General features: G+C 43.2%; 1 protein-coding gene across 2 annotated transcripts in view; it reads right to left on the bottom strand.

Annotated features, from left to right (window-relative positions):
* Positions 1 to 12,463, bottom strand: part of AJAP1 (adherens junctions associated protein 1) — an 896,426-nt gene extending 883,963 nt beyond the window's left edge. For both annotated transcript variants that reach the window (XM_085608867.1, XM_085608866.1), the window contains exon 1: positions 11,334 to 12,463. In XM_085608867.1, the coding sequence (XP_085464993.1) occupies positions 11,334 to 11,362 (29 nt within the window). In that variant the 5' untranslated portion in view covers positions 11,363 to 12,463. The remainder of the gene's footprint in view (positions 1 to 11,333) is intronic.
* Positions 12,464 to 26,104: the final 13,641 nt, after the last annotated feature.

The following is a 26,104-nucleotide window of genomic DNA, read 5'->3' as shown; positions in this document are numbered from 1 at the left end:
GAGGTACCTTTGCGATCCCTAGTCCATTGACTGGTGGGTCCCTGTGAAGGAAACTTTAACTTTAATTGGGCTTTTCTGGTTGCTCCAGATGTGCCCTGATTCTCCACCACTTGGAGAGTCCCCAAGATCTTGCTGGTCCGCACCGAAGCATCTTTCCTCTTCCTGCGTGGGTTGCGGTTGCCAAGGTTTGTTGTGTCCAACCCGGGCACTGACACTCCAGCACTCGACATCCTTCATTGAACAGCTCGAATCCAGCTCCTGGTTGTCCTCGACACCTCCTGGTCTGTGTGGCCGAAGAGTCAAGCTTCCCCTCTTCGCACCTGAAGCACCCAACATCGGTGGGCATTCGACTATTGTGCCCATGATCACTGGCAAGTGACCCAGACTGTGTCCCCTCTGCTTTCAGGTTCTTCACATCTTCCATCCAGGCTTGGATCTCTTCGGACACTTCTCCTCTTGCCGACATCAGCACTTTTCAGTCTCCTGCCATTGAAAACGACGCCGCGACCCGACGCCACTTGACACCTATGCACCCGGCTTCCCTGGGTGAGGTAACACGAGTACTCTGGTGTTCCCGTGGGTGTTGGCCCTAGAACCATCTAAGTCCAAAAGGGTTTGTTCCTAGTCCCCCCCTAAGTGTCCTTAAACTTTAAAATTCCAACTGCGACTTTCCCCATAGAAGCTAACGGGGCTCGTGGCTGTGTTCTCACACTGCACATGTCCCCCGTGGGACCCCTGTGTCACTACCTTGGGTGGTTCCTTGGGGTCCAAGCGATTCTACAGGTTCTAGGCCTTGTGTCTAGTCAAGTCGTGGTTCCTTTACCACTTTCTTATTATATGGTTTGGTTCCCCCCTAGGGCCTATTGTATATTGTGCTAATTTACTGTGATATTTGAAGTGTAACATATGTGCTTTGACCTCTAGCCTCATAAAGAGACTAGTCAGGTGTGTTTAATAATAAATACATATATTTTATATATATACCTGGTGTGGTTCTCCTTTCATTTGGTCATTCAAGAGCTTATAGACTGGTAAAACTAGCTGCTTTACATTCCTTCAAGACTTAGCCTGAAGGCTGCCCTCCACAGCTACCACTAGCATAGCTTTCAAATAAGGTTGTCTTTAACCTATCATCTCTAAGGGGTTGTTTGGAATGGTGCAAGGTGCCCACTATATCTAGTGGACAGCATATACCAGGCCAACTTCTCACAGTAGTAATCATTTTTTTGTGCCAGAAACTAGGTTAATGATGGAAGACATTTTCAGTTCAAGGACCAGAAAACCAAATAAAGATACACATAGGCCTACCGATGACCCAATTGACATTTTAGCTATTGCAAATATTTCTATTTTAGTCTCCATATAATGACTGACTGATAACATTGAAAGAACCCAGATATTAGATGTTTTGTCTGTATAAAATAAAGCACCCATTTGTTAGTGAGCATGGTCACATAATATTCAAGATATTTTTATGCACACATTTTTGTTAGGTTGAGTTCCATCTTTTTTGTTTAGGTTTCTTAGCTCTTGTTACCCTTGAATGCGTTTGGCAGCTATTGATGGGCCAACAGTCTCCAAGAAGGAGTTGGAGTACTTGGTTTTCTGTTGCAAGCTAGAACCTTGGTGCCCACTCTTCCCAGTCTTTTGATGTATGTGTGTTAAAAATAGCCTCTTTAACTAGACATTTAAAACCCAAGTGTTGCAATAAATTGTTTGTGATCGCCATTTCTATCATCTGGAACATATAAAATGCTCTTTCTTTCAATTCAAAAACAATTAATGAATTTATTCTATCTTTAATATGATCACATCAAATTACAGTCTACTGCAATTCATTATGATGACATTTTAGCTGTAGGGTGAGCAAATCTTCATTGCCCCGTTGTCACTAGTTTTTAGAATAGCTCTGAAGTACCTCTGCTCTTGGTGCATTTTGTCAAAAAATCATAAATCAAATCAAGTCTCCAAAAATGGATCTCTAACCTAAAAAGACACATTGTGGAAATCCACCCGCTCCTTAAACTTCTTTAAAGCCCCTTCCCATAGCCTTGTTTTATCAGGTCTTTGAAATATTCTGGTTAGATAAACATTCATCAAAATATTTTTATCTCTCACCACAATTCACCAGATCTGTGTGAGCTCTAGCAGTGTGCTACACCAGTGCACGATTTATATCTTTACACCAAGCCTTGTGCTCATTAATGAGCTCTCTCTATTCCTAAATAAAAGTATTGTAATCCCTAGATCCCAATAAAAACATTGTCGTGGTCAAGTTACTCTCTTTTTTTTGTTTATCCCCACTTTACAAATCACTGCATGAAAGACGTTCATGAAGTAAAAACAATCCTTCAGATATATGTAAGCAAATAAAGCAAATAGATATAATCTACTCTTGCCAGACACTACATTTGAGATGCTATGACACAGGTCAACGTGTACGGTTTAAGGTAACACACACACTTACACCTAGGGCTTCTACCAGCAAAATAACACATAAAATATTAAACAACTGAAGTTAAAGACTAAAAATACAAGCCGAAATCCCACTAAATGAAAGTGCACTAAGCAAATGTTAAAAACAAAAGGAAGTAAGAAGAAATTAAATTAAATGCATTAAAATATAAGATTTATCAAAAGACAGCATTGGTAATGTGGGCTCCCTTCATTTCAGTCCATTCCAATTCAGCATATCAAAGTCTACCGCCCATGATAACTGTTTCTGTGCTTAACCCTCCCTCGCATTCCCAACAAATGGCAGCTAATTGAACAAATGAGCCCACATTCTCCAGAATATCAGTTTTGCCACACCCTTTGAAACAACTGTTTAGCCTGCTCCTCACAGCTATTTGTGAAGGGAGAGTGCACACTGCCTGTCAGTCACAGTATGCCCATTGAGGAAATGCACCACACCATCAACCCTTTTTCACACACCTCCTTTCCCAAGGTGTCTAAGGATCAGAGTGTGTGACAAACCATCAGGGAACCCTCCGTTACAGTGAATTGACATGGTGCCTCCCTGAAATGATGCTCTACTGATGATAGCAAGCCTTTAAAAACAAATAAGGTAACATATAAAAGAAAGGGAGGATTGCAACATTTCTACATAAACCTGTGAAGCAGCAAGACCTAAACCTGCTCCAAAGCAATGTGCTGGTGGACAAAGGTTTTCAGTTTAACATAAAACATACATACATCAGCATAAATGCACATTTAAAATGTTCCTGCTTCTAAATCATATGAATGTTTGGCCGTCTATAAATTCAGACCCAAGTGTTATACATTCTACAAGTGCATGCGAAACCAAGTGTTTGCATGCGGACTAGAAAAGTGGAACGAATTTGTTTCGGAAGAGGGTGGGGCTGGACAATGTGTTTTAGAAGGAATAAAGAAGTACCCAGGCAATCAAAGAGTATGATAGTGCCAGCCACTGTAAAGCACAATTGTATCACACGTGCTCTTGGCTTCAAAAGTCAATAGAGCCACAGAATCAATGTACATGTTTTCCACTGGGATGGGATGGCAGTATCCATATTAATCCACCTGGCTTGCGACCTCTGGATCATTCATGCGTGGAGATACATTTTTCCGCACACATCACTCTCTGTAGTAACCTCACATGTCCACCTTTACTAGAGCTGCTAAAGGCTGCTTGAAGGTGCGAACTCTTTCATGGACTCCTAGCTCAGTTAACCTGAGTGGAATTGATATGTGACATGGTCAATGAGTCAACATTGATTACAGGCCAAATCACTTCCGCGTAGAGCGTGGGGCAGAAAGAAACTGACACACGATGAGCAAGCACATCGCTGGACACTGTCATGATTTCTTTAAAAAAGAAAATCGTTATAACACAAGCTGTCAGCAGATCATGAGAGGCTGCAAAGAAAAGGATGCAAAGACTAGAAAAGGTGAAATATTTTGCAATAAGGACATTTACATGTATTTGCATATCATGGCTTGCTGCACTTCCAGTGAGCTGCTATTTAGCAGAATATTTTTGGCACAGCGTCCTAATTTAATTGAGCGTGCCTTTCCTAATTTACAGTTACCTTAACAGGACATCAAGCAGAGACTCTATTACATTTGGCGACGTTGCCGCTTCAGTTATGATTGTTTCACTGTATTTGGGTACATTTTCAGCATGTTGCTTAACTAAAGGCCAAAGTTAATTAAAAATCCAACATGCTAATTTGTTTGCCTGGGTTTTTTTGCCAGTCTTCTGTTTTTTATCAAGAATTATAGTTCAAAATGCTAATGCTTCATATCTAATTGAATTGCAAAATCTTGTTATTTGTATAACTCTTGCCTAAAGTTTTTGCTGGTTTACTCAATCACTTGAATGTTTGTGTCTCTGCGGTCAATGAAAATATAATGTATGCAAATAAATGTATCATTTGGAAAAACAGAGAATCCTTCCAAACAGATGAGCCAACAAACTGTTTTATGAATATTAACATATTCGCACAAATAATCACGCTGGTCAATATCAACTTAAGCTTCACAGCGTGATTATGACAGTAAAACATTGGGCATGGATTCCCTAATGTGTTGGCGTGTTTCAAAACGTGATATGTAAAAACTGTCTTCGGGAAAATAGTCCTCACGAGGAAAAGTTCTTTATTAAGCATTGTGTTATCCGCTTGGAATAATTAGCTATATGCTGGCTGTAGGTAGAGTTACTCCAAGCACATGTGAGAATGAAGACCTAACATATCTGACAGTGGTGCTTCGAAAATATAACAACATTTCAATGAATGCACAGCAACTGACACTGATCAACTAAAGTTATGCACAAGATTGGCTTGGTAATTTTGGAAGATTGGACTCACACCGGACACTAGATGTTAAATGTTGATTCCTTTGAATATATTCATACAAGTAGATCAATGATATTAATGATAATTTAAAAAAATAATAATTAGCATTTATATCAGTGTGGTAATAGCTAGGAAAGAAGGGCGTTTGATTGTCTCTCTGTATTTGTTTGTATGCACTTTCCCCAGGATCCTGAAGGGTAAGGAACAGCAACATCATATAGTATACATCTTTGGAGTGGGAGAAACCAATAAGAGTGCAGGAGATGGCATAGATACACTGCATTGATTGGACAACCCGTGTGTCCAATCACAGGCATCCCTTCTAATATCCTTCGATTGCAAGAAAGAAAAGCAGTTTGAAACTGAGCAGAGCTCACTGGTTGCAATGCACTTGATTTTCGCAGTTTTCTTTAAATGTTGATCTCCTATCGGAATACTTCTCATATGGAAAACACCGTTTTGAAGACTAGTGAAGATAAATTGTGGCGCACAATAATTTTCTGATGGGATTGGCTGCAGATTTGTTCATGGTGCAGTACTGAGGAACTATAGAGTGTTGAGTATTTTCCCAACCACATGAGTGCTTGGTAATGGTCCATATTGCCATGTGTTAACAAGCTTGAAAGTCCTAAATGCTGGATAAAGAGCTAATAAAAGTGACGGGAACAAAGTAGAAAAGTAAACAGAGGCACTGAATAGCAGCCTAAACAGTGCTTCAATTGGAAATATAAAAGTGCAGACACTCCCTCTTCAAAGTACCTGTTTGCTCCTTTCAAAGTGCTGATACTCTCCCATTAAATGTATTGCACCAGTGCTGAAAGGTGCAGGTACTCTGCCTTTCAAATGCAGTAGCGGCCGGTGGTGGGAGTGCTGCCGAGCTGTGATGTGAGGAGGGGAGGGGCAGGGTGGGGGGTAGTAAACTACGGAATACGGCCATATAGAGGTAAGTAAACATATAAATAAATAAAACGAATTTTGTTGCGCATGCTGCATCACATTTGGCAATGCAGCGCGCGCAATGAAATTATTTTTATTTATTTGTATGTTTACTTACCTCTATTTGGCCATATTCCATAGTTTACTACACCCCACATCACCACCCGGCAGCTCTCCCACCACTGGCCGCTACTGTTCAAATGAAAGAAGTGCAGGTACTCAGTCGCGGATAGTACCTGCCCATTTAAAGCACTGAGTATAAAGTCTTGCAAGTTAAGCATTAGCTTTGGAACTTGTCCCAAGTATCACAGCCGTGGCTAAAAATGAGGCATGTGAAGGGTTTATGGTCCTTAGAGAATCTTAAGACCCAAACAATATTGAAGCATACTCACCCTGCAGTAGAAAATAACCTTCTTTACAGCATAAATCAGAAGTGTGACTTTTGAAGTAGGCCTGATACACCAATACCCTGAAATTGTATAATGTTCCTGAAAAAGCAGCATGCATGTTGCACGTCCTATTCAATTTTCATTGTGGCTGCAAAATCCCATTATTTTCCACACACAATTTTTCAAAATTCTATGAAAATGTCATGAAATTATGCTTTTGTAATGAAATGTGGTTTGCTGGGCTCTTGCATCACTTTTCTTTATCCACGCGCACACCTGGCATAAATTAAAAAAAGACTCAAGACATACTGGCAGAAGGCCGGATTGAGGGGTATATGACTCTCAACAAGACTTTTTTTCTACAAACCAGTCCCCGCTGGCATCTCACAAAATGTTTTGAGTGATGTGCCTGCTCAAGTAAAAAAAAGTTACGCAAATTAGCGTAATGCAAAATTTCAGGAAATTTCCCACATTGTTATAAACAAGAAATTAAGGAATTGTGGTAATTTCAGCAGCACAATCAAAACGTCACTCCTGCCTCAGGCTTAATCCAAGGCAAACTGTTGCGACCACATCTGGTATGCACAATCAAGGGGCCCTGTACGTGCCTAACTAGGAGGAGTGAGGCCCTGTACGTGCTTAACTAGAGGGAATGAACAATGTGAACACCAGGGAGCCCTGGATACAAGTGAAAACTGGTTCAGGTCTGCTCCAGGGGTGTTTACCGGAGGTATGGTTCTTGGTGCTACTGCTCTGGTGTGGCCACTCCTGACTGTTTCATCCTCTAAGGTGGAAAAGCGTCGCCCCACTGCTTTTTAGCAGTGAAATAAAGGGAAAATAAAATTATAATAACTTGCGTTATTATCATTTTAATTTGTCCTACTTCCGGCAGCTTTGCGTGAGGGGGCGGGTCAGGGGAAGAGTGGTAGCACCCTCTTAAGTGCGCAATGACTGCTTGTCTGCATTACAGCCTTCAGGGAGAACATGCTCATGCTCTCAGTCAGTGTCTGAGTGCCGAAACATGACGCTCAGACCAATCACAATGCTGCTAAGGCAGCGTTATGATTGGCTGACTAGGAGTCTGGGTGTGCTTCCTGTTCAGGGCAGCGAAGGAGGACTATGGAGGAGAGATACGGCGAAGAAGCAATGAGAAGGTAAGTTTTTTATTTTTTTAAACCTGCTTCCCCTGCTTTGCCCCACTCCTGCCCTCATACCTACCATGTGTGCTGGCCGCCACTGCCTCTGAGTATGTTTTTACTTTGACATTTCAAAGTAAGGTTGGGCTCAGATATCCCTGTGTCAGGCTGCAGCTCTTCTGAGTGGCCACAGCATTCCATTTCTATACTAGGTAACTGATCTAGTGGTGTGTACAAACCCATACAGAGAAAAGATGTGGTTGCAAGGGGGGTGCAGGGCATGCACAGCATAATGTAAGATGAGATAATGTTGAAGCTATAATGTGTCAACTAACTGTCCTGCTGAAAATCAAACTTTCATGGAGAATTTAGCAAATTTAAAGGAAACATTTCAAATATAATATTCCCATTTCTAGCCATATACCTGTAACCAGTCTTGCTAAAGTAAGGCTCAAAATTATGAAGATGGATTCAAGATTGGATCGAATGACAAATGGATGGACTGGTAAATCAATGGGTCAGAGATGGCTAGATGGATGGATGGATTCATAAATGGATGATGGCAGTTTGTAAATGGATGGAATTACAATTAAATGTGTTGGTAAATTGATAGGTCAAGGCTGAATTGAGGGGAGGACAGATGGATGGATGCATAGATGGATTCATAAACGGATGATGGCAGTTTGTAAATAGTTGAAATGACAAGTGAATGGGTTGCTGGATCAATGGGTCAAGATTGAATTCATGGGGGACAGATGGATGGATGGATGTATAGATAGATGGGTTCATACATGGATGATGGCAGTGTGCAAATGGATGGAATTACAAATGAATGGGTTGGTGGATTGATGGGTCAAGACTGAATTCATGGGAGGACAGATGGATGGATGGATGGATGGATGGATGGATGGATGGATGGATGGATGGATGGATGGATGGATGGATGGATGGATGGATGGATGAAGGATGGACGGACGGACGTATGGATGCTTAGAGCTAGATTCATATATGGACTGGGGCAGTTTGTAAACAGACACTCATCAAGAAATGAGGACAATCGTGGGCATTCTGAACAGAAGAATACGCCCTTTACTTAATGCTGCTTTATAAATTGTACAGTAATCCCATTTTTTTAAAAATAAAAAGTATTACCCCAGTAGTTAATGATAAGGATTTGAAGACGTCGGGAATGAAGTATGTTCATCTGCTGGAGAGCAGTCTTAGACAAAAAGGCAATACACACACCTGCACTCTTTTTTCCAGGTGCGATAAGTTACATGTTGTAGAAGGTGTACTTTAAGAACAATAATAACTCGTCGTGTATGTCTCTGTTTCTTCACTCGGGGAGTGACAGACATGATAAGGCGGGGCCCAGAGGCTTGCATGAACTCATTCTCTCGTGCCCACTAGTCACCCTCTAGTCTGGCTGTAGCTTTACTTGCACTGTGCGCTCATTTCTCATATCAGAAATGAAAAAAGCAAACGCAGCGCATACAATGCCATTATGTTTCACAAAACATTTCGTAAAATTGTAATTTACATCACAGGTCTACTCTCATACCCCCCCCCCCCCTGCCCCCCACCAGCTCTCCCCTCTCTGTAGAACACATTAATGGATGAAGAGATATACGTGTGGCTTTATTTGCGCACGGTGATTAGCCAGACCACGGGCAAAACGATTCATTGTTATTTAGAAACTTTCCATAGACGTCAGTACTCTGTGCCACACACATGCGCGTACCGTTCAGTCACAATCTGATGCAGAAACCCACACGTACACAGGCACTAAAAAGTTAAACAATGTTTTTTAAAAACTGCGCAGATACGGACACACACGTACACACACACACACACACACACTTAAAAACAGACAGACACAGGACAGCACACACGCCTGAGCACACACAGAAATTCCCCAAACACAGATGCATGCACACACTCGGGTACACGCACACAGCATCAAGTGCTGACGAACAAAGAGAAACGCTTTAATTTTTGCCTTAATAATAAAAAACAAATGCGCAGTAGTTTGAACGCTTTCAGTGGTAACGAGGGAAAGCCCATGTCAGACTTGAAATGAGGGCAAACACCACATGTGAGGCTTGAAACGAGAACAGTGCCTCCCTTGTAGGCACGCATCCGTGAACATATATAGCATGCCACCTGCGTTGGTTGATGTTAAACATTCAGCACGGTGACGTGTCTTCGTAAAGAGAAGTGTTCCCATGTCTCGCCCCTACGTTGGTCACAAGATACACGACGGTCTTACACGCAGCACACCCACCTGTGGGATTTTCGGCAATGAGAAATGCCGTAACGTAACCTGCAAAGATTCCCTCTTGCAAAATACGTTCTGTAAAATATTATTTGCGAGTTTAAAGCTGGTGTCCTATAAAAATGAATCAGTGTATAATATAATTATATGATAAATGTCTAAAAAATGGAGTCAAGTCTAGTCCTGCTTTACGGCGATTCCAGTAATAAGCAGCGCACATGTACAAGCTTTAAAAAGTGCGCCATAGTTTGAAAGATTCACTAGTGAAGTGCTCGCTTCTAAGGTCGAGCGTGATATGCAGCACCTTGGGTCAACATGGCCTTTTAGCCTACGGATGCCAAAAAGAGGAAGCATCATTTACTTTTGAGCTAACAACAGTAATCGTATACAAACGCTGGTCTATGTGGAGCGTTTTATGCTACGTCTCTATTGTTTTAGCTACTCTACGCTTTGGAGCTGTAAAAAGAGGCTGTTGTAGGTAGGAAAGGGGGACGAAGGGGATGGATAAATGGCAAAAAGACACATGCAGTCATCGCCTCCCCAGAAAAAGATGTTTATCGAAGGTAGAAAAAGGCGGGCCCTAATTAGCGTCACGTGTAACTATGGGCTAAGACAGCGCGAGACGTTAGAAGGTGCGAACAAAAGCACCTCCAGCAGTCACCGCCTTCAGGAATCCAAAGGCAGGGTGTTTGAGAGACTCCTACTCATCCCCTGGCTCCACAACGCCATGCTTTGTACTGGGAACAGATGCAGCCCATTTCAGATTCAGTTTCAACAGCGAGACGCCAAAGTAGGAGTCTTTCGCCCCCTAGCGGACAAATTAGAGAGGAGCAGCTCTGTTCCTAAAGTCCCTTGTCAGGAAACGGAGACAACATCAAACCGTCTCCAAGGAATGCCCTGACTTCATGCGCAGTAAAGGGTTAAATCGTCTTACATGCGTGTGACATTTTCGCTGCCTCCCTATGTTTTCACTAGAGTCGGAGTGTTATGAAACAGAAATGTCGCACAGTGAAAGACGTGCATTATGCACAAACAATGGTTAAAACCATGCTGCCATGATAAGCAAACAATGCAGGAACGCTTCTTCAAACTTTTATCTGTACATACACTTGCCTTTCACCATTATGCGAGGCATACGAACGGATGCTGCGCTTCTACTTGTGCGTTCATACTTAGCAGCACAGATGCAGGCACAATCCAGGAGTTTACAGATTATCTCAAATATGCGACTCCTATCTCAGATGCGGTGATGGGCAGAATTGCATAATGCGCGCACCAGACCCCAAGAGAGATTATAAAGCATCGTACAGGGATCTTGAGGTCGATGTTTGTTCTTCAGGCACCTACACTGAAAATGAACATATACAAGACTGAATGTGCGATGGAACGCCTTCACAAACATCTCTTTGCATGTAGTGCCTATTCTAGTCGCTGTTTAAATAGGAGCTGGTGACGTGCAATGTGATCTAAATCTTACTGTTTCAATAAAGAAACCACAGTAAAGAAAGATTTGGTTTCTGCCATTCTAAGGGAATTCACGCTGGAAGTCGCGAAATAATAGAACCCGCCTGGCTGCACGGCAGCCAAACTGATGCTGCTTTCAAAAACCAGGAAAGGGGAAAAAGCACACACATAAAACAATAAAGGTGCCTTGGTTACACAATACAAAAAAGAGTATTTCCTCTGTAAAAAGAGAAAAGAAAGAAAAGATAAAAACAGCCCCACATTAGCTGAAGACGACATGCTTTCAAATACACCAACGAGATAGGCGTCTTACCTGATGCCTAACATGTGTTTTATCCTCATGGTCACGTATCACAAATTGGGATCAGATCTTCATGTACTCATCCATTTGGACAGCCACTCCAAACAGAAAAAACGACGCAAAAAACAAACTTAGAAATGGGTGTATTCCATAGCAGATTGAGAGTCATTGGCTGCTTTAGCTGTTCAGAAGTGCGGATGTCGCCGAAGCTCCCAAAAACGAGGACATGTCTGCACAGAGGCGAGGCAGTATTTATGTTTTATTTATTCGTGAAACGCAGAGTTATTCGGCAGCTGTGTCAGGTCCGCTTGGACGCCCAGAACAAGCGGAGGCAAATGCATGTGTAACCTCGAGAGGAAGAGCGAAAGAGCACTGATCACGTCTACTGTTGAACATAAAAAGAGAGGAACGCGCACAAAACAGCAGCAGGGACCAAGTTGCACGAAACCAGCTATTAAAAAATGAAACCGCGCGCCTGAGCGGAAAACCAGAGGAGAAATGGAAAGTTAGCACACAGGGGCGACTCCTGAAGTTAGCATCCTCCGGTGTCATGCCGGGCAGGACCATCCATGCTGAGTGTTCCAGAGCGGCGAAAGGTGTTCTGCAGTTTGTTGTACGTGGTGTCTGCGCACCGCTGGGTGGTAGGCGCGTGCGACAAGAAGGATGAAAGTAGCGCAGCAAGTGCAAGGGGTTTGAGAGCAGGTATTAGGTGAAAAAAGGCTCAGAGTGAGGGGCTGCCAAACCCCGACCCGGCGCTTTATAGCCCATTGGAGAGATCCCTTTAACAAATCATGGAGCGGTGCTGCGGGAATTAGGCAGGGGCTGCTGGCTGCAGTAATTGCCGAGGGACCGAGGAGGCAGAGGAAAGATGCGAAGGGAGCCTTGGTGATGAAATGGCAGTGGGCTGCAGCTATGAATCTCACGCGGCAGCTCTGGCTGCGTGCACAGGCATCCGGGCTACCCGAGCCCCCGCTCCTCCCGGATCTCCCACTTTCCAGCAGAGTCAGCCCTCCCGGCACAGCACAGACACGCGCGTCATTCTGCTTAGGGGGAGTCAAGCGGGACTTTTTTTTTGATGCACCTCGCGCGTTTCCTAAAAAACGAGATCCAGGGTGCACAGGCGGACAGTTCCACGAGTCGTTGCTCTGCGTCCGTACATTGCTGCACAGGATGCTTCTCACGGTCGCGGGTGGTGGGAGCGAGCTGGGATGTCAATCATTGTCATGCCAACCCACATCAGCACCACACCACACCCTCTATCAACAGAGACAGTGACTTGAAGATCTCTGGCTGGGTGGCCAGTGCCACAGTAACTACAGCACGTTGAAGTTTTGACCTAAAGTAGCCCCGCCTCATCCCCGCGCGCCACACGCACGCACACACACTCAGTGGCAGACAGAAGGCGCCTGTTGAGAAGGACGCTCCGGTGAAATGAAAGAGCTCGCGCTGGTTTAGGGAAGCAGCAGGGCGGAAAGAGAAACCTGGAAAGAGCATAAAAAGGTGACTGAACAGAAGGGGTGGGGGCTCTAGGGCGGGGCAGTCGAAGCAGGAGAAAACTAATGAAAGGAGGCAAATGGAAAAGAACAGTAGGGGAAGGAGGGCCAACACGGGTGGGCGTGAGTGGATTGGGGTTTGCAAAAAGTATACACAAAGGCATTTTTCCTAAAAGTGTCAAATTTGGAAGCTTGCAGAATAGAAATGGAGGCATGCACAGCAGGTAAAGAGTCAGATAACAATGTGAATTCTATAAATAGGGCGCATATCCCCAAACCCCCCTTCACAAAGATAAAGAGAAGTCCACAGAGAGCATGAAATTACACGACAGGGAGAGTGTGAAAACTTAACTTTAGGGCACATGAGTCAAGCAAAGGAATTGCAATTCCTTAATAGCGATTATTAAGGAATCGCTATTAAGGAATCGCAATTTCTTTTGCATGTACGTTTCCCAGAAAAAATAGCGATTCCTACAAATTCCACATTAGCGAATCGCAAATTGCGCTTTGCTATTAGGGAATCCTTTCCCATTCATAGAAGCTCATAGGAATGAAAGCGAAAGCATTCGCAATTTGCGAGTACCAAATAGGTAATCGCAAATTGTGAATGCAATTCAAGGGTGCAAGGGGGCCAAAAGGCCACCCTGATGCACCCCCAAAACTGGTATTTGTGCACAAGAGGCACACACACATGCCCTAAGGGCACGTGTATGCGCCACATGGCACTTAAAAAAATGCAATTTTGTGCATTTTTCTAAGGAATTGCAAATTACAATCAACTTGAAGTTGATGGTAATTTGTGATTCCTTAATGCAATGTGACATTCTGAGAATGCTTCTTGCATTGCATTTAGGGAATCGTACATTTCGATTCCCTAACTGCATTTGCAAAATAGGTAATCGCAAAAATTGCGATTACCTATTTTGAGAATGCCTTTGGGGTTGATGCATCCCAAAGGCTATTTACCAGTCGCAAAGGGGCCGATTCTGCAAATCGGTCCAATTGTGACTGGTAAATAGTTTGATGCATGTGCCCCTAGGTGACATACTGGCACACGCATCAACAATGCCATTTGCGATTCCGTATTAGCGAAAAATAAGGATTCGCTAATAAGGAATAGCAAAAGGCTATGCATGTAGAAATCGCTTAAAAAATAGCGATTTCTAAACATTCCTTAATTGCGACTCGCATATTGCGACTCACAATTAAGGAATACCTCCCCATTCATTCCTATGGGTCTAGAGGCCCATAGGAATGAATGGGAAGATCTTCTCAATTTGCGATTCTCAATTAGAGAATTGCAAATTGCTCATGCAATTTCAAGGGTGTCAGGGTGTCAAAAGGACACCCTGTTGCACCCCTGAAATCTGCATATGAGTACATCTTGCACACACACGCCCCAAGGGCATGTGTGTGTGTAAAATGGAACTTTGAAAAATGCACTTTAGTGCATTTTTCAACGTTTTTGCAAATTACCATGAAGTTCAACTTCATGGTAATTTTCTCCCCCTATTAGCGAAATCGCTAATTTTTTAACTTTAGTGGATTGCATTTCAGGAATCTCAATTTGAGATTCCTTAAATGCAATCGCAATTTAAGTAATCGCAATTTAGAGATCACTTAAATTGCGATTTTTGCATTTGGAATGATGCATCCCAAATGCAAAAATACCGGTCGCAAAGGAGCAGATTCTGAGAATCTGCCCGTTTGCGAACGGTTTTTGCTTTGATGCATATGGGCCCTAATTCTTTCTGTGTTTTCTGTTTTTATTTTATGTGGGCTGTTGACCTAAATCAGGCTGCATCACCCTTTCACACAGAAAGGAAGTGCTGTCAGGCTGTTTATGGTTTCTGAGGGGTGGCGGGGTTGAGGGAAGGGCAGAGGATGGGCTATAGTCAGCTGTGTTTCAGGCAGATGGAGGCAATCTTTTATTATACTGACGATTCACTTTAGTGTGTCTGCACTCCCCGGATATATTAATTATGACTAAGGCTGATTTGCGTGTGGGGGCTGTGCTAGACGAGGTTGTGCAATTGCTTAGACGGAGTCACTTTGCACCTCGTATCCCAATGTCATTTCCCTCACTACCTGAACTGAGCTAGGGTAGAAATCCAAGAGAAAACATATGCAAGCATACCTCCACTGAGCCATCACTGTTTTGTGCATGTGAACACACTAAAGTTGGCATTCATTTTGCCTACTGACTTTTTGTCAGAATCAGTGAGTGGGTAAAAATAGTGAGGGCTGCGAGAGGGGTGGAGCTTGTGTCAAGGATCTCACTGCAACCTGTTTGTCTTGGCTCCTTTGAGCCTGATTTCTTCTGTCAATACTCTCTTCAAGGATGTCAGGACCTATAACAAATTTGGGTAAATTGGTCTCATGTGTTAAGGTCTCAGGTGTTAAGGTGGATCTAGGGTCCTCTGCCTAGAAGTGGGGGCATTGGACAAGGCTCCTAAGTGCACTCGGGCAGAATGGTGTCTTTGATGGACATCCCAGGATGAGTGGATACAATAAGAGAGGAGTAGACTGTGCTTAACATGCTACTCCCCATTCCATGGGAAAAGCTTGAATCATTTAAATGTTGTTCCAAAGGCATCCTGCTGGCTGAAAACAGCTTTATTTCACTTTGAGTTTTTCATATTCAAAAGAAAAATTGCTAGTTAGGTTTTTTATCGATTGGTCTGCACTCACAAATGCCTGCAATTTGGGGTGCCTTTGCCCCAAAGGGGCACAGAAGCACACACTCCAGACACCACGTTGCTCCTCAGTGCATATGCGCTGTCAGCTACTTCATTATTGGCCACGCATGATATTAAGTGGGTGTATGGTCTGTTTGCTTCAGCAGCATCTGCCTCCCCTCTACCCTCCCTGGTGCTGCTCCATTTTAGTGGCAGCACTGCTGTAGAGACTGGTCATAGCTGGGGATGGGAGCTCCTCAGATGTTGCGCACTTTGCTGGCGGATAATGCTGCTTTCCCTCTCTGCCAGATCTTGCTCGCAGACAGGAGTACCAGTACATGGGGGATAACGCCAAAGGAAAGTTATTTAAAAATGCTTATTCAAATCAGTGATATTTTTTTAGAAGCCATATATTTTCAAAGCCACCCATGAGGAAATGTGCGATTATGTTTTCGTGTTCTCAGGTTCCCGCACCCAAGAGCACTTTGTGGAAGAGATCAAAGCTGTGTCTGATCTGCAAGATTAAATTAGGATGCCTTCGTCGCTCCTGGACACATTTTCATGGGGTTTTGGATCATGTCCGTTCAGAGGGTCTCACCAATTACCAGTACCAGCAGCTGCAAAGGTTTCTTCAACTCCGCATGGCCTCTGCGCTACTGCTCCGTCATCCTAGCAACAGTAGCTTCACTGTAGGAGATCTGGTCCTGCCTTTCTACCCACGTTGGTAGCCTTCTGAACTGCGCCCCTTCAGCTTCTCAGAAGCACCCCACAGGCCTTCCACAGAAGATCATATTCTCAGTCACCCAGGCTTTCAGCTTCTTGCTTGGTGACTGTGCACAATAGCCTGAGACCAAAGTGCCTACTTTTCCTGGATATACAGCAAGTATAGTCTTAAAACGAGTCCTTTCACCTTCAATGCACCATAGTGGATCTATTCTCCACTAGGATTGGAGGATAACCGATGAGTCTAGGATACTAGTCATGGGAGGAGAGACCAAGAGAGCCAGAGGGAGGAAGCCATGAGTGGGTGGACCCGAAGGCTCCTCTCAGGGCTTGATGGCTTTATCCGTCCTTCCTCCTTCCTTCCCATACTCATCTCAGTTCATCATATCTCTACAGGACTTTTTGAAGGGAGAACAAGAGTTCTGTAATTGGCACCACATCCACCCAATTTATAAATGTCCCATCTCTCGTCCACCTCTATATGACATTAAAAGTAAAAATGAATTTACCAACCCAGCCCTGCACAGCATCCTGAACAATGGTGGTAAATCCAAAATGGCAATTCTCTTTGAACTCAGACCATATCATTGCTCTAGGCCTTGTTTCTTCTCAAGTAGGTCTTCCCCCTTTTCTCCAAAACTTCAATGGTGCATACTAATGTACACCGAAGACAGAAGTCTGTCCTCTCCCTATTTTTCAGGTTCAGAGCTTTCCCTCCCTTAAGTATCAGTAAATTGGTGGAAACAGCTTTGCAAATTCAAACACAGCTCTTTACACCAGAAGGAAAATCATAAACTCCCAGAAATGGGCAAATTGTTCAATGGGTCTTCGATCCACCAAGTGTTGGACACAATAATTAAGTCCACTCAGCAGGGCAGGACAACATTTAAAATAGTTAATTATCTACTGGATCAGATAAGTATTTTTTTAAACGTGAATTTCTGAATCAGACGACAGCACAATTAGATTTGATTCATAGATCTGCTTCTTAGATCTTAAATCTGAACCCATGAACATATATACAAGGCCACAGGTCTGGATATTTTAACACGGGCACAGATAAGAGCGGTGGGGCAGGGAGGGGGCGGGGCAGGGTGGGGGGGAGTCGACAGATGATGGGATAGGTAAAAATGAAATAAAAATAAATAAAACTACTTACCTAGCGCTCGCCGCATTGCATGTGCCCTTGCTGCAGTGGTGTAGCAAGCACTTTGGCCACCGGTGGCGGTCCCCATGTTTGCCGCCCTACTGCGGCCACAGCAAAGAACGGGGGGTGCTTGCAGGATTTTTTGCATTTGCTGCCCCTTGCGGCTGATTGAAGAATAGGGGGGGCGTTTGCCGCCCCGAGATGGCAGGTAAGAGCAGGGAAAGACTGCCACCCCAAAACTCGTGCCACCCGCCACTTGTTGTATACCTCACAGCAAGACAGTGGCATAGCAAGGGGGCCGGGGGCATCGCCCCCGGCCCCCTTGCTATGCCACTGTCTTGCTGTGAGGTATACAACAAGTAATATCCATGTAGTTGGAGGAACAAATAAGTGGAATGATAAGAGGTTTTTTTTCAACATAAAGAGTTTATGTGCTTTTTGCTTTTTAGACCATTAAATAGCTAAACATGCGTAAGCTCACTTGCAAAATTTGGAAAACTTGGAAAAGTTGCCGTTTTGATCCAAGAGTGTATAGGTCAGAAAAACTATAAATGCTTTCCAACCAATATTTTAAAAAAGTGAATATTAGACAAAAACAGTAAGGGTTTCATAAACATTGAGTGTTCCCATTTCAACCTGTTTCATCTTAAAAGGACAACTAGTGAGTCTCCCAATAGACAATATTATTCTCAAAATGAGTTTTTTATTATTAATATTATTATTATTTTTACCATCATTATTATTATGATTATTAATAATGTTGTTATTATTGTCCTCATCAAGGGTGGTAATGAATGTATTGAATGAATAAGAACATAGTTCAAAATGTCAGGTGATTGCTAATTAAAAATATTAGTGAGAAAACAAAGATCCAAGGGTTTCTCGAAGGAACTTGGCCTCAACTGTTTCTAACAAAATAAAGGACAATAATTAAGAGGTTTTTGATGAATTCTGAGAACTATGCAGTACGTAGTGAAGTATGTGGTGAATGTGGTAAATGTATAAATATGTGAAAATGTAGATGCATATTTGCATGATTCCAGTGGGCCTGATCATAACCCACTGTTCTGTTTTACTAAAGATTGTAATTTGTGACCTCTAAGGTAATCAAGAATCGCCACACAAAAACAAACCTACCAAGCATGCCATATTACTTGAATATAACCCTGTGACTTGCACATTCCACACAATACTCTGCGGCAGACACATTAACGCATATGTTATTTAATGATGATTTAAACCAGTTACCAGAGATTATCTACCAATCGCTGCAGAAACTGCACACCCTACCTGGGCTGTCTAATTATTGTTACAGCCACATAATTACCTGATACACAACGATGCCTACAGCAGGTACCCTAGCCCTTAAGTTCTCTTAACATTAGAGTTCGTGTGTGAGTGAAAAAGTAAGCCATAGGAGCATTGACATCACGTTTCCTTGTTGCCACTTTATTTAAGGGCAGAGTTATAAAAAACATGCACACGTTCAAACCATATGTCTAGTGCCATTGCTGAAGTAAATATTAACATTGATAACACCAACGAAAACACATCATGATCACCACAAAACAGCACTTCCTGTAACATGACCAACATTCCACAAGGGTATTCTTCTTGGACTTGCCCGATTGTGTGCTGTTAACTGGGACAAAGCTGCAACCCTAACACTTGTTGATTTGATTGGGTTAATAAAAGAAGGCTCCACAACTGAGTATTGGTAGAGACTCCATGTCCAAAGACACCACCTTTTCAGTCCTGGCAGACGTCGAACAAAATGATGCACTGTTAGAGTTGTAGGTTGCAGTTACCTCAGTTGTTCAGCTGTACAAATTAGATTAGTGACCCTAGTAACAATGATTTGTAAAAGGAAAACCTTGAGTTAGCAATTTGTCATGCACCTGACGTGGAATAACATGCCCACTCTTCTGTCACATCACAAATGTCATTATATTTCTTCTGTAAAGAGTGGGTTATAGGTAATGTTTTCAATGATTTTAATGAGTGGCAAAGAAGATGAGATGTAACTATTAGCAACGGATGGCAATAAGAGTACTAGGGTAGATTTATATTAATGTCACACAATACAGTGCACCAACCAAAGTTTCTTTGCTGTTTCATGTACAAGGGAGAGTGCAGAACAGCACCATATCTATTAAGGTTTGAGGCTGTTTTCATCTCCCCTTCGCTGGATCACTTTTGGCTGCCTTGCATCGACTTACACACCCTTGCATTATAGTGCAAGGTTGTGTTAATGATGTCAAACACAGATTTTGCACTGGAAGGGTACCCTTTCATTGCTAATTGTGCACGTTGAAATATTTTACACTTATCCTACTTTGTAAGTGTGCTGTAAAGTGCAGTACACATCCAGAGTTGGACGTCTTTTATGCAAATTCCGGCATTCCCTTTTTAGCAGATAGGCCTTTGCATGGGTTGTTGCACTAGAACGCCCATGTTCCACCCATGGAACGCCTCCTTGCTGCAAAGTAGCAAAAAGTGGCTCCAAACTATAGTGCTTTACTTCAGACAACTTTTCAAAGCGAACAACGATTTGCACTGGCAAACAAACCTCAACACAACATTATGTGCCCAGTTTGTACCACTTCTGTGATGCAAACCCAGAGCAAAGTGTTAGTAACCCTCCCTCCCACTGTGTGCACACTCCGTAACTTTACATCACTAGTTTTATCAAATTATTATATATCTGGGTTTCACCGGAACAAATGTTTTACATTGCAGGGCTTTGCTTTAAAAACATGTCTTCTTATGTTTCCTCAATTCAACGTAATGCAGACTTCTACACCCAAAATGCTGTGATTTTTTTTCTTCAATGCACAACATTGGAAATAGGTGTATCAGTGATATACATTCAGCTAAGAATGAAGACTAGATGCCAGGATTGCTCAAGCCGCGAGTAAGGCTTTCATATAGCAAAGTATGCAATCACTCATTCATTCAGAGCTAACTTCATAGCCAGATGCTGTTACCAATAAGTCATATATTACATTGTGAAAAGTGAAATCGCTGTCTAAAAGCTAATAAGGACAGGGAGCCACAGGAAGTGAGACAAAATACTGCGTGCTAGTTATTCATCCCCCCATCATCCGCAAAGGATATATTTTTATTAATTATAAATCTGCTCCCTGGAGAGGTTCATGCACTGTGTAATATCTGTGTTGGCATGGAAGAGTAGCGTTCTCTGAAGCGTGGCCTTGGAGAGCTGTCCAAGGTGCTGGAAAAGCACATTTCACAGCTGGGCCTCCCCTTGAATACAAATCCTCATGTTGGGAGACTGTGTTAAGTGAGAACTACAATCTACTTAAGAAAATAGCAGCCCAAAGGCTAATTTAGATCACGCAGGCCGTTTCTTCAAAGAATGCGTAGCTGGTTTGATAAGTAAGCGTGCAAACCGAGGCACCACAGCGGGGCTGATTAGAAGTGTCACAAGAGCAGAACATTTCTTCCACTGCAGCTAATACTACAAAATGTGCAATTACTGAGCAAACGGCTAATGGCGAAAGCAGCCATATTATTAAAAAGCCCTACGGGTTCCGTGCATGTATCTCAAAATAGATCCCTGAGAAATGGCCGGTTGTTTCCGTTTTTTTTCCTTTTAAGACTGCGAAGCACTCAAGTTTGTTGAATAATTTCAGAATGCAGCTTAGGAATGGTTGGACTCACAGTGAATGATTCATTTTTTGCAGATGGCAATTTACAAGAAAGTCGTGCTGTTTGCTTTACAGAAATACATTAAAAATTCTCCTGTATAAAAAGCGATAGTTCGCAGGGCAGTGCTGGGCACACAGCGGGAGCTGGAAACATTTGGCGTATTACAATTAACATCTCTGTCATATATCGGTCAATGACAGTCTCGATGCCATGAGATTTGATCCCTGTCACCCCTAACTCAGGTGCAAAGACCCAATGAAGGTCACTGACAGGACTGATTATAGATACAAACCAGTTTGGGTTTCTTCTTAGTAGTAATTGTTGACTGGAGGCAACACAAAACGGATATTACATATATTAGACGACATAAAGTGAACCCTAAAGTGCTTTGTTGCTATGTCTGGCTACAGGAAAAGGGCTGAACAGGGCACTTTGAAAATTCCTCGTGTGCAACCTAGAAGCTTTTGGAATGGAGAAGAGATTAAAGGCTTGGGGAGAGTGTGTACATGAAAGGCACTTTACCAAAATTAGGATCCATGGTGGAGTTTCTGCGCAGATACCCAGAATGAGGGGACACACGGTAAAGCTGACCCCCTTCCCACTCCTCTTTACCCATGTGATGTAGGTGACATCGGTTAAGGTTAGAGATTATCAGCAAGTACAAGGTTGGGGGTAGGAGGAGAACTCAACTTTAAAATGTATGATGAAGACATCCTAGTGTCAATTTTAAATCCCATATGCTGCATTGCAGCTTTTATGGGGAGCTGGTAAGATAAGGGTAGGTACAAGGATTTAGATTTAACGTGACTTGATTATATCCCAGATGCTGAATATATCTACACCTGAAGGGCAGATAAAATGGCTCAAAGTAAAAAGCCACTTCGTAATGCGCAATAAAATCAGTGCCATACCAAGGCAGTCAATTGCTACCTCGCCTAACTAGATAATGCAGAATACTGAAGTGCTACAAGCAATAGATGCCCTGCAGACATGACATTCTGGGGATCTATCATTCAGCAGGATGATTGCCATGATAAAAATTGTGGCATTACAAAGAATCCTTTACGCGTTTCAGTTGCTCACACTCCCAGCCCACATTCAATGCTTAAGAAAACTCCAGGGAGCAAGAGGAACATTCAAATAGGTGGAGTAAGCCCAAAGACTTGCTATAAATATAATGCACAGAACTGGCAAAGAGAGGGAATTGAGACTCCCTAAGATAACATGGTACTTTCGAGCAACACAAGTCTAAACTCTTGCTGGAATGTGGAAGATAAGAATCAACAAAACACTGGTGATTCATGGACCAGACAGTTCCAGTCAAATTCATCTGAGAATCTTGAGTAGCTCAAGAAGAAACACAGAGCCTGTAGTCTCTACTTACTGCTAGTGCACAAAGTCACACTGGCTGCGTAGGGCAGAGTCACAACAAAGATGGTTATCACCAAGTTCCCCCCTCATTTCTCCCAATCTGTAAGATTCTAGACTTCACTTCAGAAACTGTCAAAGGGACTTTCAGGGTATGTAGCTAGAAGGGTAATTGGAGAGTGAGAGATATGTTTGACAAACTGGAGGTACAATTACTTGAGCACCTGAGAGGATCCTAAAGTCTCCTAGAGTGTGTTACTCCGTTACACTGTTACCAGACATTTACACAATGGGTTATTCATATTTTCACCAGGCCACACTCAAGACAGGTACAGCTAACTTTGAGAGATGGCAGATGTAAGAAATTGGATTAATATTTGGGTTGGGTGTCTGCCCACTTGAGGGAATAATAACAAGCCCTGTCAGAGTGAACCCTCCAAATCACTAAATTAAATTGAGATCAACCCACTTGTAGCTATGGCACGAAGGAGACAGGAGTAATGTAGGTCAATGTATAAAATATACATGCAGTACCACAACAGTAATAAAGTGAAAATGCCAAACAATAAAAATAGCGAAATAGAGTAAAAATAGAATAAAAGAATGAAATTTAATAAAGAACATGACAGAAAAATTGCTAAAATAAAATGAGGTGAACCAACGATATACATTTTGAAAGTGTTAAGTAAGATATGTTCAAAAAGAGCCAGGGAACAATGATAGCCTATGGTCTTAGTAGTGCTAGACTTAGCCACAATTTCAGACTGGCTGTGATGGAGTGTGGGTTGGAGACACCAATCAGTTTCATCGCGGTCAAAGATCTTACCTTTTGGCATAACTTGTTTAGTCCCAAAGAGCCACTGAAATAAACTTCTAGTGCCTTCTGGACTTCAGGAGAGGCACTTAGAGATGTACAGGTTGTCAGGCAGATACCAACAGCGGTGTCTCGTCCAGGCCCATATGCCAATGGTCAGCTGGGTACAGTCAGGAAAATGCCTCTTATAGCCACTGTCCTTGGAGTCCACTTCTTTGTCCTGGGTACAAGAGGGAGCAGGGCTAGTGTTCTGCTTGGGTTTTCGGATCAGATAGAACCCGCTCATCAGAGCCTCACTAACCCAGCCAGAACGTTACCCCCTCCCTCTCCCTAGGGCCTATCTACAATAGGTAACCACATATATCATACCACCTAAAGACAGGGAATTCCTACTATACATACCAAGACCTCTTACAATCGGCGGCCTCGCGATCCCATACGGATCCAGACCCCTCTGCCCATACGACAGTATCACAAGTGGCGGCCTCGCGATCCCATACGGATCCAGACCTCTCTGCCCATACGACAGTATCACAGGTGGCGGCCTCGCGGTCCCATACGAACCCAGACCTCTCTACCCAGACGGCAGTCTCAGCACAATCGGCGGCCTCGCGATCCCATACGGATCCAGACCTCTCTGCCCATACGACAGTATCACAAGTGGCGGCCTCGCGGTCCCATACGAACCCAGACCTCTCTACCCAGACGGCAGTCTCAGCACAATCGGCGGCCTCGCGATCCCATACGGATCCAGACCTCTCTGCCCATACGACAGTATCACAAGTGGCGGCCTCGCGGTCCCATACGAACCCAGACCTCTCTACCCAGACGGCAGTCTCAGCACAATCGGCGGCCTCGCGATCACAGATCACACAAGGATTGCCAGTTCGAGCATAGCCTGTTCTCAGGTTCGAGGGGCTCCTCTTTCCCTTATTCAGTTACCACTTACCTGATCAGGGTTAACATCTGTTCATGTAGCCGCAGCTGACTAGAAGAATAGGCTACCCTCTTATACAAGAACACGCAGCACATGTTGGTTCACTACAAACTGGATACTTTATTACTCATTACATACACAATCACATAACATTACGATATAACACATAACCTGCAAAGAAAAGTGAAAGATTAAGTTGTACACTCTAATAAGAAAGGGTCGACATCACCTTAGTAGTATGTAGCCTGCACTCAGTGGTCATCTAGGTTCCCTTCTCGTCTGTGTCTCGGCTCGCCTGGAATCACCCTTCTCCGAGTCACTGGGACCTCTTCCTTATCGGCTACTCTCTCCTCTCTGGCTATTCTGCTAGGAAAGCATCTGTCTCTCGGTTCTTCTCCGCCTTCAAGATGGCGTCTGTCTTCCCTGGAATAAGTAGTAGCTTTACTGCTAACGGCTAGATGCCGCCTACGGACTGAACATGTAACTGCCTCAGACTTTCACTAATATAGAGGTGCGTTTCCTCATGGAAAATTCCGGCCCGTAACCTGCCGCCCACCAAATTCTTGTACCTCCCCGTACCAAGGACACGTTCCCAGCCGGCCGGCCTGATGTAGTGTCTTCGGCATGAAGAAAAATACAATCCTTCGATAAGGGCCGGCCTGAACCGGTTCTCTCCAAGCGAATAACACCTCATAACTAAAACATTACATTTGACCTAGAAGCATCCCAAGCTGCCGGAGCAGAAAGAAAGATGGAGTCTCTCCCGTTTGAGGCCTACCAGGCCTGAATTCAGCACAGCTCCATGAAATACCCTCACTACAGGACAGGTTATCCCTAATACTAACGAATCTATCCCCTAGGCTATGTGTGCGAGCCCTGATCTATGGGGAAGAGCACAGAATCATGTCGAAGTGCCTAGTAAATAGGCTCCATTCACTACTCTAACCCTTAGGCTTGAATGGTAAGAGACTGAAGTCACATTTAATCATCTTTTCCTCACAAGAAGGCCGGGAAAATCGAGCAGAACATTTCACCCTTGACTTCAGTCTATTATACATTCATTAAACGGAACTAATATCTGTGGAAGAATAATATGAAACAAGACTAACTGATCTATGTCTAGTACCAGGTGTGCAGAATTGAAGTAGTGAAGGAATACACTGAATAAAGCAACAGATAGAAATCAAAATGCCGACAGTAATCAGAATACCTCCTAATATTTGACGTAACATATGTAAATCAGGTAACCAATTAAAGAGCCAGTCAAACCAGCCCTGGTCAATGTGTTTTCTAACTTCTTCTGTCAAGTCATGTTATTTATCAATGTGAGCTTGAATGGATTTTGTATGATCCGACAAGTTAAAACAACAAAGACCCTCAAAATCAGAACAATCGTGTCCATGTTTAAGCAAAAGATAATCAATGGCCGCTCGATTTTGCAAGATAGCCCTACGTTCACCCTGGGCGTCTAATAGCATGTCAGACAGGACTGTGGAAGTATGATTGATGGATTTTACCATCCAGCAGGCCATTTTCCCAATAGATTTGGCATTATAAACTGCCAAAGCAGGAACACCAACAATTGAAATAGCCAGGCTAAGGTATTCAGACATGAAATGTAAATGCAAAGTTGAGTCACAATCCTCCTGTAACCTCACTGTATCTCGAATCACACGAGAGTTGGCATTCGGATGTGATGAAAACATTAGTAAGCTCAGTCTAGTAATGGCACAAGGGCCTCCAGAAATATTTGCGGGGATATATGGCCAGGAAATATTACCACATGAGAAAAGCCATCCGGCAGGTAGTAACATCGTGCGATAGTGACTGGGGGTAACTACCATACTCTTGCAAGTCATGTTATTCTGAACAGAAGTACATGTTTTCGGTGTCCTTTGAAGGCACAAAGTTCGTTCATGAGCGGTGAATGAAGTGGCACCTTTCAATTTTAAAC

The sequence above is a fragment of the Triturus cristatus genome, chromosome 1_2, assembly GCF_964204655.1.
Source record: "Triturus cristatus chromosome 1_2, aTriCri1.1, whole genome shotgun sequence".
Taxonomy (NCBI): Eukaryota; Metazoa; Chordata; class Amphibia; order Caudata; family Salamandridae; genus Triturus; species Triturus cristatus.
This window is presented reverse-complemented; position numbering and strand designations above follow the sequence as displayed.